Below are 14,291 nucleotides of genomic sequence, written 5' to 3' on the forward strand. Positions count from 1 at the left end.
AAATTATGACATTGCCAGAATTAAGTTCATGGTCATCAAGATCAACATAATACGAAACTGGGTACCAGGGTGATTAATTATTAGATGGTCATCAACAGGCTTCAAAGTCTTGAACCAAGAAAAATGAAATAAGGTATCAATAGCCAATGTTGACTGCCAACTGCCATTGTGGAATCAAAAACAACTAAGCACGTCTTGAAACCAAAAATCAGAACTAAGGAAAAAAAAAACTTCAGCTTCCTAAACAACCAAAAGTGAAGAATGTGATTGTAAGAATGTATATGAGCAGTAGTTGCAGGTCAACGCTATGTAAGCTGATGAACTTCTTACTGTCCAAGTATTAAACCAAAGTTGTGTAACTTTTTTTTTAAATTAATTTTGATGATGTAGTAAACTTTTATGACCCAGAATTTCTGTAAACTGTGAACGAAGCCATTGGAAATTCAGAATTGAAGTTGGAAGACCATCCAGAACCTGACCCCATTGGCTCTTTTGTCTACATCGTCTAGCACACGATCTAAAAGACCAATTGGGTTCTAAATTAATTCGGATTAAGGTGCCTTCTTTGACTAAAACAAAAGTTCTTTTATCACAACAGGTTAACCTTGGAGGGCTATGTTAATTAATTGCTTAGCACTTAGCACAAACAGGTTGGTAGGAATAAGTTTTAGAGGCGGCTTCGGGTTTTTCTTGGCTACATTGCTTTTCACATGGCCAACATCCATTGAAAAATTTAAAACTTGTCCAAACTTGTATTATCCAATATTCCATGGGGGCCACTTACACATTCACATACCCTTCAACCTTAATCTATAAATACCACCTTTAGTGCTCACACTTTCCTACACCAATATCATCAATTCTCTTAGCTTCCTTCACATTTCCTTACTTCTTTCATCAAGTTATTAAGTAGTCCTAAAAATCATCATGGGTGTGTTCACTTATGAAACTGAGTTCACCTCTGTCATCCCCCCACCTAGATTGTTCAAGGCCTTTGTTCTTGATGCTGACAACCTCATCCCAAAGATTGCTCCACAGGCAGTCAAAAGTTCTGAAATCCTTGAAGGAGATGGAGGCGTTGGAACCATCAAGAAGGTTAACCTTGGTGAAGGTAAATTAGTTTAATCCATCTCCATAACTTGTTAATTTGTTTAACTATAATATGTTGAATGCATGCACCATATATCCTTATATGTTCATTTTGGGTACGTGCAGGAAGTGAATACAGTTATGTGAAGCACCAGATTGACGGGATTGACAAAGATAACTTTGTGTACAGCTACAGCATGATTGAAGGAGATGCCTTGTCTGACAAAATTGAGAAGATCTCTTACGAGACCAAGTTGGTGGCATCTGCTGATGGAGGTTCCATCATTAAGAGCAGCAGCACATACCACACTAAGGGTGAAGTGGAGATCAAGGAAGAGCATGTTAAGGCAGGCAAAGAAAGGGCTGCTGGTTTATTCAAGATCATTGAGAGCCACCTTGTGGCCAATCCTGAGGCCTACAACTAAATCTCTAAAACCATCTATGATACTGCATGTCAATTGTGATAGTGGAAACAATCTTCTGTCCTCCTTTTTTCTGTTTTTTCAACGGTGTGGCTTTTAATTTTTTTTCTTGATATTATGCCAAAGCAGGCTCTGGCTTGCACTTTGGGGCTATGATTAAAGAGTAATGTTGTATTTGATTTCAATCTCAATGAATAAAACATAAATCATTTGATGATACTTGATAGTCTTTGCAAATCTGGTGGGAATTTTTTTTATTTTTTCTCATTTTCGTGAATTCCACATTGGTCTTCTAAGTTTTGAAGCCAGCTTAGACAACAAAAAAAAAAAAAGTATATTTGTTGAAGTTGTAACATCCAACCCAAAATTAATTGGCAGGAGATGCTTATTGAGTGTGTGCCATGTAGTTCCAGTTTTGAGATCCTCTCCTACTTGTTCTTTTGAGTTCTTTTGGTGAATGTGTTGTCTAGTGATCTGGTGCTCCAATCTCATCTTGTTCTCTCTGCTACATGCAGGTCGGGTTCTTTCAAACTTAGAGACACTCCTGGCAATAGGCTCACTGCTCATGCTTGGAATCTGCCTGACTCTAGCAATTAAGAAGTTGTCATTAAATTAAAACAATTACAATTTTTCAAGAAACCCCAAATCCAAAAAAGAAAAAAAAGTATATACTTTCTCCAATTTCAGAGGCTGTATTGTGCTTCGGTGTACAAAGCTATGCCTTCTTAAACCTGTCATGTGCCCTCCATATTCAGATCTTTTCTCCAACATCAGAAGACATTTTACCAACTTTGTTATTGTTGTAATCAAACGAAAATGAAATTATCTACTTCGTTTACTGATCCAGTAGGCAGAGCAAGCTAAGTTTGTTAATCCAGATATGACAATTCATCCATGTATCATAACCCGTTTGGCCAACCATGCTTCATGTCATCAATATCAAAATCACAAAATTCTAATCTCTCCACTCATTGCAATTAGTTATAAGATAGATGTCCAAACTTTAACATACACTCTTTTCTTTTTCACTTTTGTTGTCTAAGTTCACCCATTACAGAGAGGTTTAAAAGGCTGATGTAGAATTCATGAAATCAGGAAATAAAACTCAAGACTGAAAACATTGCACAGCCAATTTGAAAAGACTTTATCTCAAATGATTTTTGCTTTATTTATTGTGATTGAAATCAAATACAACATTACAATTTGTCATAACCCGAAGTGCGAGCAGAGACTGCTCTGCCACGATAGAAATGAAAATGAAAAACAAGCCAATGGCAAAGAAAGCAGGACATGTAAAAGAAGATTGTTGCCCCTAACATACAGTATCATGCATAGATAAGTTTAGTTGTAGGCATCAGGGTTGCCCAAAAGGTAGTTCTCGATAACCTTGAACAAACCAGAGGCCCTTTCTTTCCCTGCCTTAACATGCTCTTCCTTGATCTCAACCTCACCAATGGTGTGGTAGTTGCTGGTGCTCTTTATGACGGAACCGCCATCAGCAGATGCCACCAATTTAATCTCGTAAGAGATTTTCTCAATTTTGTCTGATATAGCATCTCCTTCAATCAAACTGTAGTTGTAGACAAACTTATCTTTGTCAATCCCGTCAATCTTGTGCTTCACATAGCTGTATTCACTTCCTGCATGAAAAATGAAAAGTTAAGGATGGTCATCAAAGTTTTTTCTTTTTTTTCCAATAAATGTGACCCCAATATATTTGTGATAGTTTTGTTTTCAGAATTATGATTTTAGATAGTGCTTCCAAGATATATGTTAAACAATAAAGTCAGTGAACAAAATGGGGCAAACTAACCTTCACCGAGGTTAATCTTCTTGATGGTTCCAACCCCTCCATCTCCTTCAACAATCTCAGCACTTTTAACTGCTTGTGGAGCAATCTTTGGAATAAGGTTGTCAGCATCAACGACAAAGGCCTTGAACAATCTAGGTGGTGGGATGACAGAGGTGAACTCAGTTTCATAAGTGAAGACACCCATGCTGATGACTTAAGAGCTTAGAAAATGATCTAAGAAAGAATGGAAATTTGAAAGGATTGGATAATTTGGTGTTGGTGTTTTGTGATTTGGGAAAATGTGAGCATGGGAGGTGCTATTTATAGATTGAGGCTGAAGGTCACGGTGTAACTGTAAAGTGTCTCCTGCAGATCAAAGAGTTTAAACAAGTGAATTTTTCAATGAATGTGTCCATCTGAAAAGGAAGTTGGAATTTTCAATCAATGAATTAGCATGCTATTGAGTTAGCACACCAGTTGTAATATTCTGATCATCAAACAATCCAAGTAGATTCAATATGATATTACTAGCCATTCAGAATGGACTATGTAAGTAGACCTTAATTGGTTTTAAAACATTCTATTAGAAGTTTTGATTTTAATGACTTAGCACACCAGTTGGTCATAACAAGTTGAATATTTTAAATCAGCTTCTAGAGAGGTAGCCTTCTTTGACTAAAATGTTCACATGGGCAACAAGCCACCCTTGAGGGCCACTTTGCACAACATATCCTTCACCCTTAAACCTATAAATACCACTCCAGTGCTCATACTTTCCCACACCCAATATCCTCGTTATCAATTCTCTTAGCTTCCTCCAAATTTCATTATTTCATTCAACAACTTATTAACTCTAAATCATCAACATGGGTGTCTTCACTTACGAAACCGAGTTCACCTCCGTCATCCCACCACCTAGATTGTTCAAGGCCTTTGTTCTTGATGCTGACAACCTCATCCCAAAGATTGCTCCACAGGCAGTCAAAAGTTCTGAAATCCTTGAAGGAGATGGAGGTGTTGGAACCATCAAGAAGGTTAACCTTGGTGAAGGTTAGTTACCGCCATTGCCTCTAGTGACTTGGTTGTTTACTATGTCTTGAAAGAAGTATCATAATTTTGATAACTATGCATCCTTACATTTTCATTTTACGTACATGCAGGAAGTGAATACAGTTACGTGAAGCACCAAATTGACGGGATTGACAAAGATAACTTTGTGTACAGCTACAGCATGATTGAAGGAGATGCCTTATCTGACAAAATTGAGAAAATCTCTTATGAGACTAAGTTGGTGGCATCTTCTGATGGAGGTTCGATCATCAAGAGCAGCAGCACATATCACACTAAGGGTGATGTCGAGATCAAGGAAGAGCATGTCAAGGCAGGAAAAGAAAGGGCTGCTGGTTTGTTCAAGATCATTGAGAACCACCTTGTGGCCAATCCTGATGCCTACAACTAAGAATCTGTATGATACTACATGATAGAGGCAACAATCATGTGTCCTCCTTTCTCTGTTTATTCAAGTGTGTGGCTTTCATTTTTGTTTTTTCTTTTCTATCAAGCCAGAACAGACTTTGTTTTGTATTTGGAGTTCTGATTAAAGAGTAATGTTGTATTTGATTTCAATCTCAATAAATGAAACAAATATCATTTGATTGACTTCACAAATTTGGTGTGCCATGTTTTTATTCCATGTCCATCGATCTTCTAAATTTCAGGGCCAACTGAGACAACAATCGGAAAATAAAAGTATTATCTATTAAAGTTAAAACATTCGACCCAAATCAATTTTGAAGGAGTGGATTGGTCCAATATCTTATACATTGAAATGCAAGGCTTAAAATGTCCAAAGTGAGACTGCATTATTAGTTGGATATGAGAGGCAGATTAGCTACTATGGATCAAATTCAGTTATTTGCTCCTAGATCTTATGTTGGGTGTGTGCTATGTAGTTTTTTTGTTGTCCTTTTAATGAGAGTGTCTGTAGGAATGTGTGGGATAGATGTGGTTCTACTTGGTCTGGTGTTTTGACTTCTATGGATCAAATTCAGTTATTTGACTTCTGTTAAAATATAGGCTCACTGCTCACGCTTGTTATTTCTTTTATTCTAGACCAGAGACTTGACTTCCATTCAACAGAGGCTAGCTGCTGGGATTAACGTCAGCCATTAATGTTTAGAGGCTAAATGCATCTAAATTTCTACTGAATGTATCGATTTAGTGGCAGGGCTTTATATATACAGAGGGGTAATGACATTAGTGTGCTCTGATATACAAAACTTTATAGGTTATTTCTCCAACTTCTGAAGACATTTTTCCAGTAGCACTCTAGGTTTGTTAATCCAGAGTTCCATTTATGACAATTCGCTGATGAATCAAACCCAGTTTAACCACACAGTGTTGCATATCATCAATAATTCAATATAATAAATCCATGTTAAAACCTAACCCCTCCACTCAGTTTTATGTTAGATGCTCTAACTTTCACTTAGAAACTTTTCTTTTCCACTTTGTTGTCTAAGTTGACCATTTACTGAGAAATTTAGAAGACTGATGTAGAATTCATGAAATAAGGAAAGAAATGTTGGGAAAAATTGGACCTCTCAATATTAACTTGAGAGTATTTCCAAATCCCCTCCAGGATCCTTCTTTAGAGAAATATCAAGAATAACAGAGAAATAAAAATAATGCACACAAGATTAACGTGGTTCGGCAAATTTCCGCCTACATCCACCAGAGATATTTGTTCTTCACTATGAGAATACAAATAGTACAAGACACACTTGAGTTACATCACATAACCCAATCCCATAAACCCTTGTACACCCATACTCATAGAATTTCCCAAGAACTCTCTATCTCACCCAAGAGTATTGCACTCTTGTTTCCTCTCTGCACTCAGAAGCTCACAAGGCTTGCTTCTCTAATGCCTTGCTACTTGAATGAAAGGGTTGCTGCCTTTTATAAACAATTGCAGTGGGTGAACTCTTTCATCCACCGAAGTCAACAAACAAAAGGCAGCCATCAATGTGCCAACTAATAAAGACCAAGAGTTGGTTTTCAACTTGATCCAACTAGCCCACAGCTCCTCAGCCCCCTACCTATCAATTGTCATAGCCCTCCTTGTTTCAAGGAGGCTTGTCTCTATCACACCATGCTGCAGCACCCTTTTTTCATCATGTGTCATAAACACATGGTTCTTCTCCTTTCAAACAAAACTGTAGCAGCAAACCTCCTTTTTATTTTTTTTAATCAATTTCCAACAAGAAACTCAAAAGCAAATACATTGCACACTGAATTTGCAAAGGTTATAAAATGATTTTTGCTTTATTATTGAGATTCAAATCAAATACAACATTACTCTTTGATCATAATAGAAAAGAAAAAGAAAAAGAAATTGAAAACCAGGCCAATGACAGAGAAACAAGGACAAAAGAAGATTGTTGCCCCTGGCATGCAGTATCATAATTCATAGACAAGTTTAGTTGTAGGCTTCAGGATTGGCCAAAAGGTAGTTCTCGATAACCTTGAACAAACCAGAGGCCCTTTCTTTCCCTGCCTTAACATGCTCTTCCTTGATCTCAACCTCACCTATGGTGTGGTAGTTACTGGTGCTCTTTATGATGGAACCTCCATTAGAAGATGCCACCAATTTAATCTCATAGCATATTTTCTCAATTTTGTCTGATATAGCATCCCCTTCAACCATACTGTAGCTGTAGACAAAGTTGTCTTTGTCAATCCCGTCAATCTTGTGCTTCACATAGCTATACTCACTTCCTGCATATAAAAATGAAAGTTTAAGGATGGTTGTGAACCTTTTTGTTTTAACTTTTTATCTTTTGCATTGACTGTGACCCCAATAATTTCTAATGTTTTCTCGTTTCAAAATTATGATGGTATACATATTAAACAAGCCAGTCATGGAGATAATGGTGCATATATACTAACCTTCACCAAGGTTGATCTTCTTGATGGTTCCAACCCCTCCATCACCTTCAACAACTTCTGAGCTTTTAACTGCTTGTGGAGCAATCTTTGGGATGAGGTTGTCAGCATCGATAACAAAGGCCTTGAACAATCTAGGTGGAGGGATGACGGAGGTGAACTCAGTTTCATAAGTGAAGATACCCATGATGGTAATTTAAGAGCTTAGAAAATGATCAAAGAAATAATGAAAATTGGAAGGATTGGATGATTGGTATAGGTGTTTTGTGATGTGGGAATATGTGAGCAATGGAGGTGCTATTTATAGATTCAGGCTGAAGGTCATGGTGTGCAAACTGTTAAGTGTCCCCTGCAGATCAAAGAGTTTAGACAAGTGAATTTTTCAATGAATTAGGATATTATTGAGTTAGCACACCAGTTGTAATATACTAATCTTCTGATCATCAAAAAAATCCAAGTGCATATATTTAATATGATATTACTAGGCATTCAGAATGGTCTGTGGACGTAGACATGTGTTGTAGAACATTCAATTAGAAATTCCAATATTGTTGGCTTAGCACCCCAGTTGGCTATAATAATTTGAATTCTTTTAATCAACCTCTAGAGGTGGCGTTCTTTGACTAAAATATTAATGTATTGAATTGAAAATTATAATTTCCTTTTCACATGGCCAACAATCTTTAAAAAAATTAAAAGCTTGTCCTAACTCCTTTATCCATGGGGGCCACTTTACACAGCATAGCCTTTACCCTTAAATCTATAAATACCACTTCCAGACCTCATACTTTCCCACATCCAATATCCTCAATACCAATTCTCTTAGCTTCCTCTACATTTCATTTTTTCCTTCATCAACTTCTTAACTCTAAATCATCATGGGTGTGTTCACTTATGAAACTGAGTTCACCTCTGTCATTCCTCCACCTAGATTGTTCAAGGCCTTTGTCCTTGATTCTGACAACCTCATCCCAAAGATTGCCCCGCAGGCAGTTAAAAGTGCTGAAATCCTTGAAGGAGATGGAGGTGTTGGAACCATCAAGAAGATCAACCTTGGTGAAGGTAATTAGTTTTAATTAGCACCCTTTTCTTCATGACTTGTTTATTTAATATTGGGGTCACATGCTGCACAATAAGAAAAATGGGGTTAACAATTCTTAAATTTTGATTTTACAGGAAGTGAACACAGCTATGTGAAGCACAAGATTGATGGGCTTGACAAAGATAACTTCGTCTACAGCTACAGTTTGATCGAAGGAGATGCGATATCAGAGTTGATTGAGAAGATCTCTTATGAGATTAAGTTGGTGGCATCTCCCAGTGGAGGTTCCATCATAAAGAGCACCAGCAACTACCACACCAAGGGTGATGTTGAGATCAAGGAAGAGCATGTTAAGGCTGGCAAAGAAAGAGCCTCTGGCTTGTTCAAGGTCATCGAGAACTACCTTTTGGGCAACCCTGATGCCTACAACTAAACTTATCTATGCATGATGATACTGCATGTTAGGGGCAACAATCATGTGTCCTCTTCTTTCTCTGTTTATTCAAGGGTGTGGCTTTCATTTTTGTATTTTCCTTTGTATCAAGCAAGAGCAGTCGTTGGTTTGCATTTGGAGTTGTGATTAAAGAGTAATGTTGTATTTGATTTCAATCTCAATAAATAAAACAAAAATCATTTGATAGTCGTTGCAAATTCAATGTGCAGTGTTCTGTTTTTTTTTTTTTTTTCAACTTGAACAACAATTTGAAAACAAATGAATATGTAAAGATTCAACCTAAAATTAATTGACAACGAGTAAAGAAGCCCAAAATTGATCAGTGCTTTTTGCATCCACACCCGGGTTATCCACACTTGGTCCAGACTGGATCCGGCCTATACGGAAATCCTTTATGCCAACCCTATATAGGAATTTTGTCTGGGCGAGAATCCTTTACAAATTAAAAGCTTCTTGTATATAATTGGAATAAAAAATTCCCATATAGAATCTCATCCGAACCAAGTGTGGATGACTCGGGTGTGGATGCGAGAATCACCCCAAAAATTGATATACTAACAGAGTCTGCTGGTGTTGGGTTCAACAGCAGCCATGAATGTTTCTCACTGTGCGTATTGTGCCAAGGTATACAAGTATGTCTTCTCAAACCTATTATGTCCCCCAATTCTTACTTGTAATTATTTTTGAAATTGTTTAGTTTTGAGCAGGGGTGTCGTTTGATACAGTTTTAGGAAACATTTTATTCAAGTTGAAAACTAAAAAATTGAAACTGAAAAATACCCACACAAAAAAAAAAAAAAAATTGGTTTGGTTTGGTTTGGTTTTACTAAGTAAGTACTGGAATAAACTGAATTTTATCGATGTATATATGTGTGTGTATATATTCATATAAGTATTAAAAGTATACACAAATAATACTATAATACGGGCACAGGTAATTCTTTTCTAGCTTACTTTACATTTGTTAGTGCAATATTTTGTAATTTCCTAGCCAAAACCTGAGTCATGTATTATTGTTAAGTCTAGTCAAGGTTAGTCGTGTGTGATGACATCTACTCAGTAATATCATTGAAATTTAATAGTACAAGCTACAAGTGGTTCAAACTCGTGCAAATTAGGCGGCTGGACACTTTCACATTAATGTTCTTACTTGCTTTTGCCTACTGATTGATTTTATGTTTTTGGATTTTGAAAAAGGTTTTGTGAAAATTTTCTTCCTTTTTTTTTTCTGGCCAGGAAATGAAGGATTTCATTAAAACAGCCACACAGGCTCAAAGAAAACAATACAAACAGACCAAAACCAAACTAACAAGCAGAAACCAAAAAAATTTTCTTCCTTATATCATCTATAAATATCAAATATGAAAATAAATTGTTGAGAAGGATATATACCATAGGAGCCCTAAGTTGTTATATAAATTTAAGTTTCGTAATTACATATTCGATCAAGTTGCGTACCAACAAACATGCGCATTTCGCCGAGCACTTGGCAATATTTTTTCAACACAGGCAAGCAGTTCCTCTGCCAAGTTTTAAGGGTAAATTAATCTTCATCTTTTCACCTCATCCTCTCTTAGGATATAGAATACAAACTACCACTGAACGCTCGGTGACGTTCTCACCTGAATGGGCATGTTCGTAGTTATATCATATGTATAATATATAGAACTTGTATCTTGTGTTGATTGAGCGGTTGGGTTAGGAGGAAGTCTGCATTTATATATATGGATTTCGGTTTATATATTATAACTTATATTATATATTATATATATGTTCCTGTGACTCTCACTTTTGCACTGAAACACGTCAACATATTTACAGAAAGATTTTCTCTCTTTCCTTTTAGTAGTCGTACTTCCTAGCTGTTTTGTACTTTGATCGGTTAGTTTAGGAGATTTGTTCCCTGTTGAGATCCTTTTAGGCTTCCATACCTTTACATTTATCATATTGATATGGGTTGGTGCTTTCAGGGCGTCAGCAAGAACTGTGATCAAGCCTACGTGGTGTGCAAGTATGTTTACTCTCTAGATCTAGAAATGGTCTACTTGTGACTCTCTAGAAAGGGTCTAGTTGTGAGTCACAGTTGTCACTTTTCTATATTCATAGTGGTTCCACGATGTTTTTAAATGAAGGGTTTTTGGCTTCAACAAATCTTGATTGTTTGTATTTTGCATTATTTATTATATTTGTTTGATAAACCAAAAATATTGACTCATAACAAAAAATTCAGGCTATCACAAAAAAAGTTTGTTTTGGTTTGGTAAGTCCCATTACCTATTCAAACTGTTCGAATGACACCCTTGCTTTTGAGAAGAATTATAATTGCAGTGGAAACCACTCAACTTACAAAATGTTCAACATGTGGGAAAACAATTCTTGAGGCACAAGCTACGAAAGGTAAGGAAGGTAAAGAAATAGTTGCAGGAGAGGAGAGAGTGGGAGGTGCTGTGAAATCGTCACAACAGAGTGATTCTCTTGTTGAGGAAGGGACAAGAGACTTGTCCATATAACAGTGTTAACAGTGATGCAGATTAATTTCATAGTTATTCCCTTCTACCCTATTATGAACACTGTGTTGTAAATATATTGTTATAATTAAGTGGCTATTCCTGTAATTAGTGGTAGGGGTATACTAGTAAATATTTAAAACCTAGTAAACCCTACCTCTATATAAGGATATTTATAACATGAATGAAATAGACTGATCATATTCTCTCTGCCTCCTCTTTTCTACAAACCCTAATTTCTACATACTTTTACAACACGTTATCAGCACGAAAAGCTCTTTGGATTGTGGATCGCCAAACAAAAGAGGATCATCATTCAATCCGTTCTTCAATCAATCAAGCACGAGAAGCTCTTTGGATTGCGGATTGTGGATTGATAAACGAAAGAGGATCATCCTTCAATTTTTTCTTCAACCAAGTAGGTTTTATAAAACAATTTCATGTTTATGTTTTAAAACCTTTGATTGATTGAAAAATCCCCATGAAGCATGAACCCTAAATTTATGTGATTGATTTATTTGGGTTTATATATTTTATACATGCTTCCTTGAATTGAATGATTAAATAATAATAAAAAAAAAGGGAAGAATTTTTGGGTGATCGGAAAACCACCCCGAGCAACAGCCCCGCGCTGCCAACCCTCGCTGCCTGCAGCAGCGTCGCCTTGCAGGAGAGCCCCCTCGCAGCAGCGCAGCCTTGCTGCCTTGCAGAGGCGCAGCCCAGCAGCAGCAGCGCCCAGCAGCCTTGCTGCCCAGCAGGCAGCCTGGACCAAGGCGCCAGCATAGCAGGCCCATGCAGCCCAGGCCCAAGGCGCCAGCCCAGCAGCACCTCGCAGGCCCACTCCCACGCTGGCAGCCCAGTAGGCCCGCCACGCAAGCGCCACGTCACTCCCACGCTGGCAGCCCAGTAGGCCCGCCATGCAGGCGCCACGTCACCGCCACGCTGGCAGCCCAGTAGGCCCGCCACACAGGTGCCACGTCAGCGCCACGCGGCCCACCACGCCACTGCCACGTGGATGCCACGCAAGCGCCACGTCAGCTGCCATGCGGACGCCACGTCATTGACACGTCAATGCCACGTCGCTGCCACTCCCACGCTAACACATGGCGAGCCTCCTGAAACTTTGTAAAAAGGAGATGTTAATTCTTGTCATGCCTGGGGTTTGAACCCAGGACCTCTTGGGTACCAAGAGTGCACCTTAACCACTGTGCTGCTGATGGTTTATTGTTAGTATACAAATCATTTAATATATATACCCTAAATGCTAGAAACTTTTATTCAAATAATTTTGTGATATTTTTCTGTTCTACTTGGGTATATGAATATTTTACTTGTTTAAATTTTTGCACTAGAATATATGTGTAGAAATTGCAGGTAATTAATGAACCAGTAGTTCATACATAAATATTGAACCTGTAGCTTCAATAATGCCATATAAGGAACTTGAAGTTTCCTTTATAATTTCACCATACATGATAAAACCAGTAGATTTTACATGTCTATACCATGTTATAGAACTTGAAGTTCTTATTTATTGTTTATGGATATTATTGCCCGAAGCACTAATCATGATTATTTGTTCCTTTCAACCAAAGAATGTCAAATCTCAACAAGCTTGATTTCGTCGCTTTGGAAGTTTCCGGAAGAAACTATCTAAAGTGGACTCAAGATGTTAAGCTTCATTTGACTGCCAAGAAGATGAGATCGACAATCAATGTAGACAATGTTGTCGCAGAATCTCTTAAGGCAAGTGCCATGATCTTCATTAGGAAGCATATGGAGGAAGCACTCCAAGTTGAGTACCTCGCTGAAGAGGATCCACGAGCTCTTTGGGTTGCTCTGGAAGAGCGGTTTAACCATCAAAAAACCATTTTCTTGCCTGAAGCAAGACATGATTGGCAGAACATTCGTTTCCAGGATTTCAAATCCGTGAATGAGTATAATTCGGAGATCTGCCGGATCCGGTCGCTCCTCAAATTTTGTGGGGAGGAGCTCACCGAAGCTAACCTATTGGAGAAGACTTTCTCCACCTTCCCTGCCTCCTGTTTGGTCCTGCAGCAACAATACAGGGAGAAGAATTTTACCAAGTTCTCGGCATTGATCACCACTCTGTTGCTCGCTGAAAAGAACAACAACTTATTAATGAGAAATGATCAAGCCCGACCTGTCGGTACTAAAGCAGCACCATTGCCTGAAGCAAACGCTGTTACTTATCGCGATTCAAACCGCAAAAGAGGATACCGAGGTCATGGAAAGGGCACAAAGTCTGACTGCCCGAGATATGGAAGGAAAGGTTCTCAGAGGAATGACCTGTATGACCGAGGCCAACGTGGCTATGGCCCACGTGGTAGGAACCACGGTCCCTTGGCCCCAAGAACTCGAAATGAGAGGAACACTGGTCCGGCCCGTCGCCACCAGAATCAGAATCAGAATCAGAATGATATCTGTTACCGATGTGGAGGAACTGATCACTGGTCCCGCACCTGCCGTGCATCAGCGCAAGCTGTAAATGAGTATCACGCCAGTCGCGGAACTCGAGAGACCAACCTCATTGAGGGATCATTTCCTACGGATACCACCCTAGAGGTCACTGATTTCCAGACTGAATCTGGACACTTCGAGGACTAGAAACTCGATGACATGGATATGATCGGCGCTTGTACCGTATTTATTTTCTGAATAATGTTTTTCTTATTCAGATTATTTTGGTGATTTATGATTTAGATTATTTGTTTTGGAAATTTGGTTATGCTCGAATATTATTTAATTCAATTAAGTTATTTTCATACATGTGATCTATTGAATTAAATTTATGAATAAGCATGTTTAGTGGGGAAGTTTGTTGTCTGGCAGACAGTGCTACTACGCACACCATACTTCAAGATCGGAAGTATTTTTCAAACTTATTGCTTACTCATACCTCTGTGACAACCATATCAGGCCAATCCAACCTGATAGAGGGCCATGGCAAAGCCCATTTTTATGTTGTCCAATGGTACTGAACTACCATTAATGAGGCCTTATATTCTCCAAGTTC

The 14,291-nt window shown here is 38.1% G+C and overlaps 6 protein-coding genes across 6 annotated transcripts; 4 read left to right on the plus strand and 2 right to left on the minus strand.

The window, feature by feature from the left end:
• The first annotated feature begins 860 nt into the window (after positions 1-860).
• Positions 861-1,706, plus strand: LOC147294379 (major strawberry allergen Fra a 1.08-like). Its single transcript, XM_086234537.1, has 2 exons — positions 861-1,111; positions 1,216-1,706. The coding sequence occupies exons 1-2, from the start codon at positions 928-930 to the stop codon at positions 1,512-1,514; spliced, it is 483 nt and encodes a 160-aa protein (XP_086090663.1). The 5' UTR covers positions 861-927; the 3' UTR covers positions 1,515-1,706.
• Positions 1,707-2,654: 948 nt separating this feature from the next.
• On the minus strand, positions 2,655-3,627 carry LOC147294380 (major strawberry allergen Fra a 1.07-like). The gene is made up of 2 exons (XM_086234462.1): positions 3,325-3,627; positions 2,655-3,151 (listed from the first exon to the last, which is right to left on the minus strand). Exons 1-2 carry the CDS (start codon positions 3,506-3,508, stop codon positions 2,853-2,855), a joined length of 483 nt encoding a protein of 160 aa, XP_086090588.1. The 5' UTR covers positions 3,509-3,627; the 3' UTR covers positions 2,655-2,852.
• A 470-nt stretch (positions 3,628-4,097) lies between these two features.
• LOC147294381 (major strawberry allergen Fra a 1.08-like) lies at positions 4,098-4,958 on the plus strand. Its single transcript, XM_086234430.1, has 2 exons — positions 4,098-4,353; positions 4,464-4,958. Exons 1-2 carry the CDS (start codon positions 4,170-4,172, stop codon positions 4,760-4,762), a joined length of 483 nt encoding a protein of 160 aa, XP_086090556.1. The 5' UTR covers positions 4,098-4,169; the 3' UTR covers positions 4,763-4,958.
• A 1,651-nt stretch (positions 4,959-6,609) lies between these two features.
• Positions 6,610-7,636, minus strand: LOC147294382 (major strawberry allergen Fra a 1.08-like). Its single transcript, XM_086230332.1, has 2 exons — positions 7,255-7,636; positions 6,610-7,083 (listed from the first exon to the last, which is right to left on the minus strand). Exons 1-2 carry the CDS (start codon positions 7,436-7,438, stop codon positions 6,785-6,787), a joined length of 483 nt encoding a protein of 160 aa, XP_086086458.1. The 5' UTR covers positions 7,439-7,636; the 3' UTR covers positions 6,610-6,784.
• A 417-nt stretch (positions 7,637-8,053) lies between these two features.
• LOC147294383 (major strawberry allergen Fra a 1.07-like) lies at positions 8,054-8,944 on the plus strand. Its single transcript, XM_086233748.1, has 2 exons — positions 8,054-8,313; positions 8,428-8,944. Exons 1-2 carry the CDS (start codon positions 8,130-8,132, stop codon positions 8,724-8,726), a joined length of 483 nt encoding a protein of 160 aa, XP_086089874.1. The 5' UTR covers positions 8,054-8,129; the 3' UTR covers positions 8,727-8,944.
• Positions 8,945-12,850: 3,906 nt separating this feature from the next.
• Positions 12,851-13,882, plus strand: LOC147294384 (uncharacterized). The gene is made up of 2 exons (XM_086231188.1): positions 12,851-13,652; positions 13,752-13,882. The coding sequence occupies exons 1-2, from the start codon at positions 12,851-12,853 to the stop codon at positions 13,880-13,882; spliced, it is 933 nt and encodes a 310-aa protein (XP_086087314.1).
• Positions 13,883-14,291: the final 409 nt, after the last annotated feature.

The sequence above is a fragment of the Dryas octopetala genome, chromosome 2, assembly GCF_963921425.1.
Source record: "Dryas octopetala chromosome 2, drDryOcto1.1, whole genome shotgun sequence".
In the NCBI taxonomy this organism is placed as follows: domain Eukaryota; kingdom Viridiplantae; phylum Streptophyta; class Magnoliopsida; order Rosales; family Rosaceae; genus Dryas; species Dryas octopetala.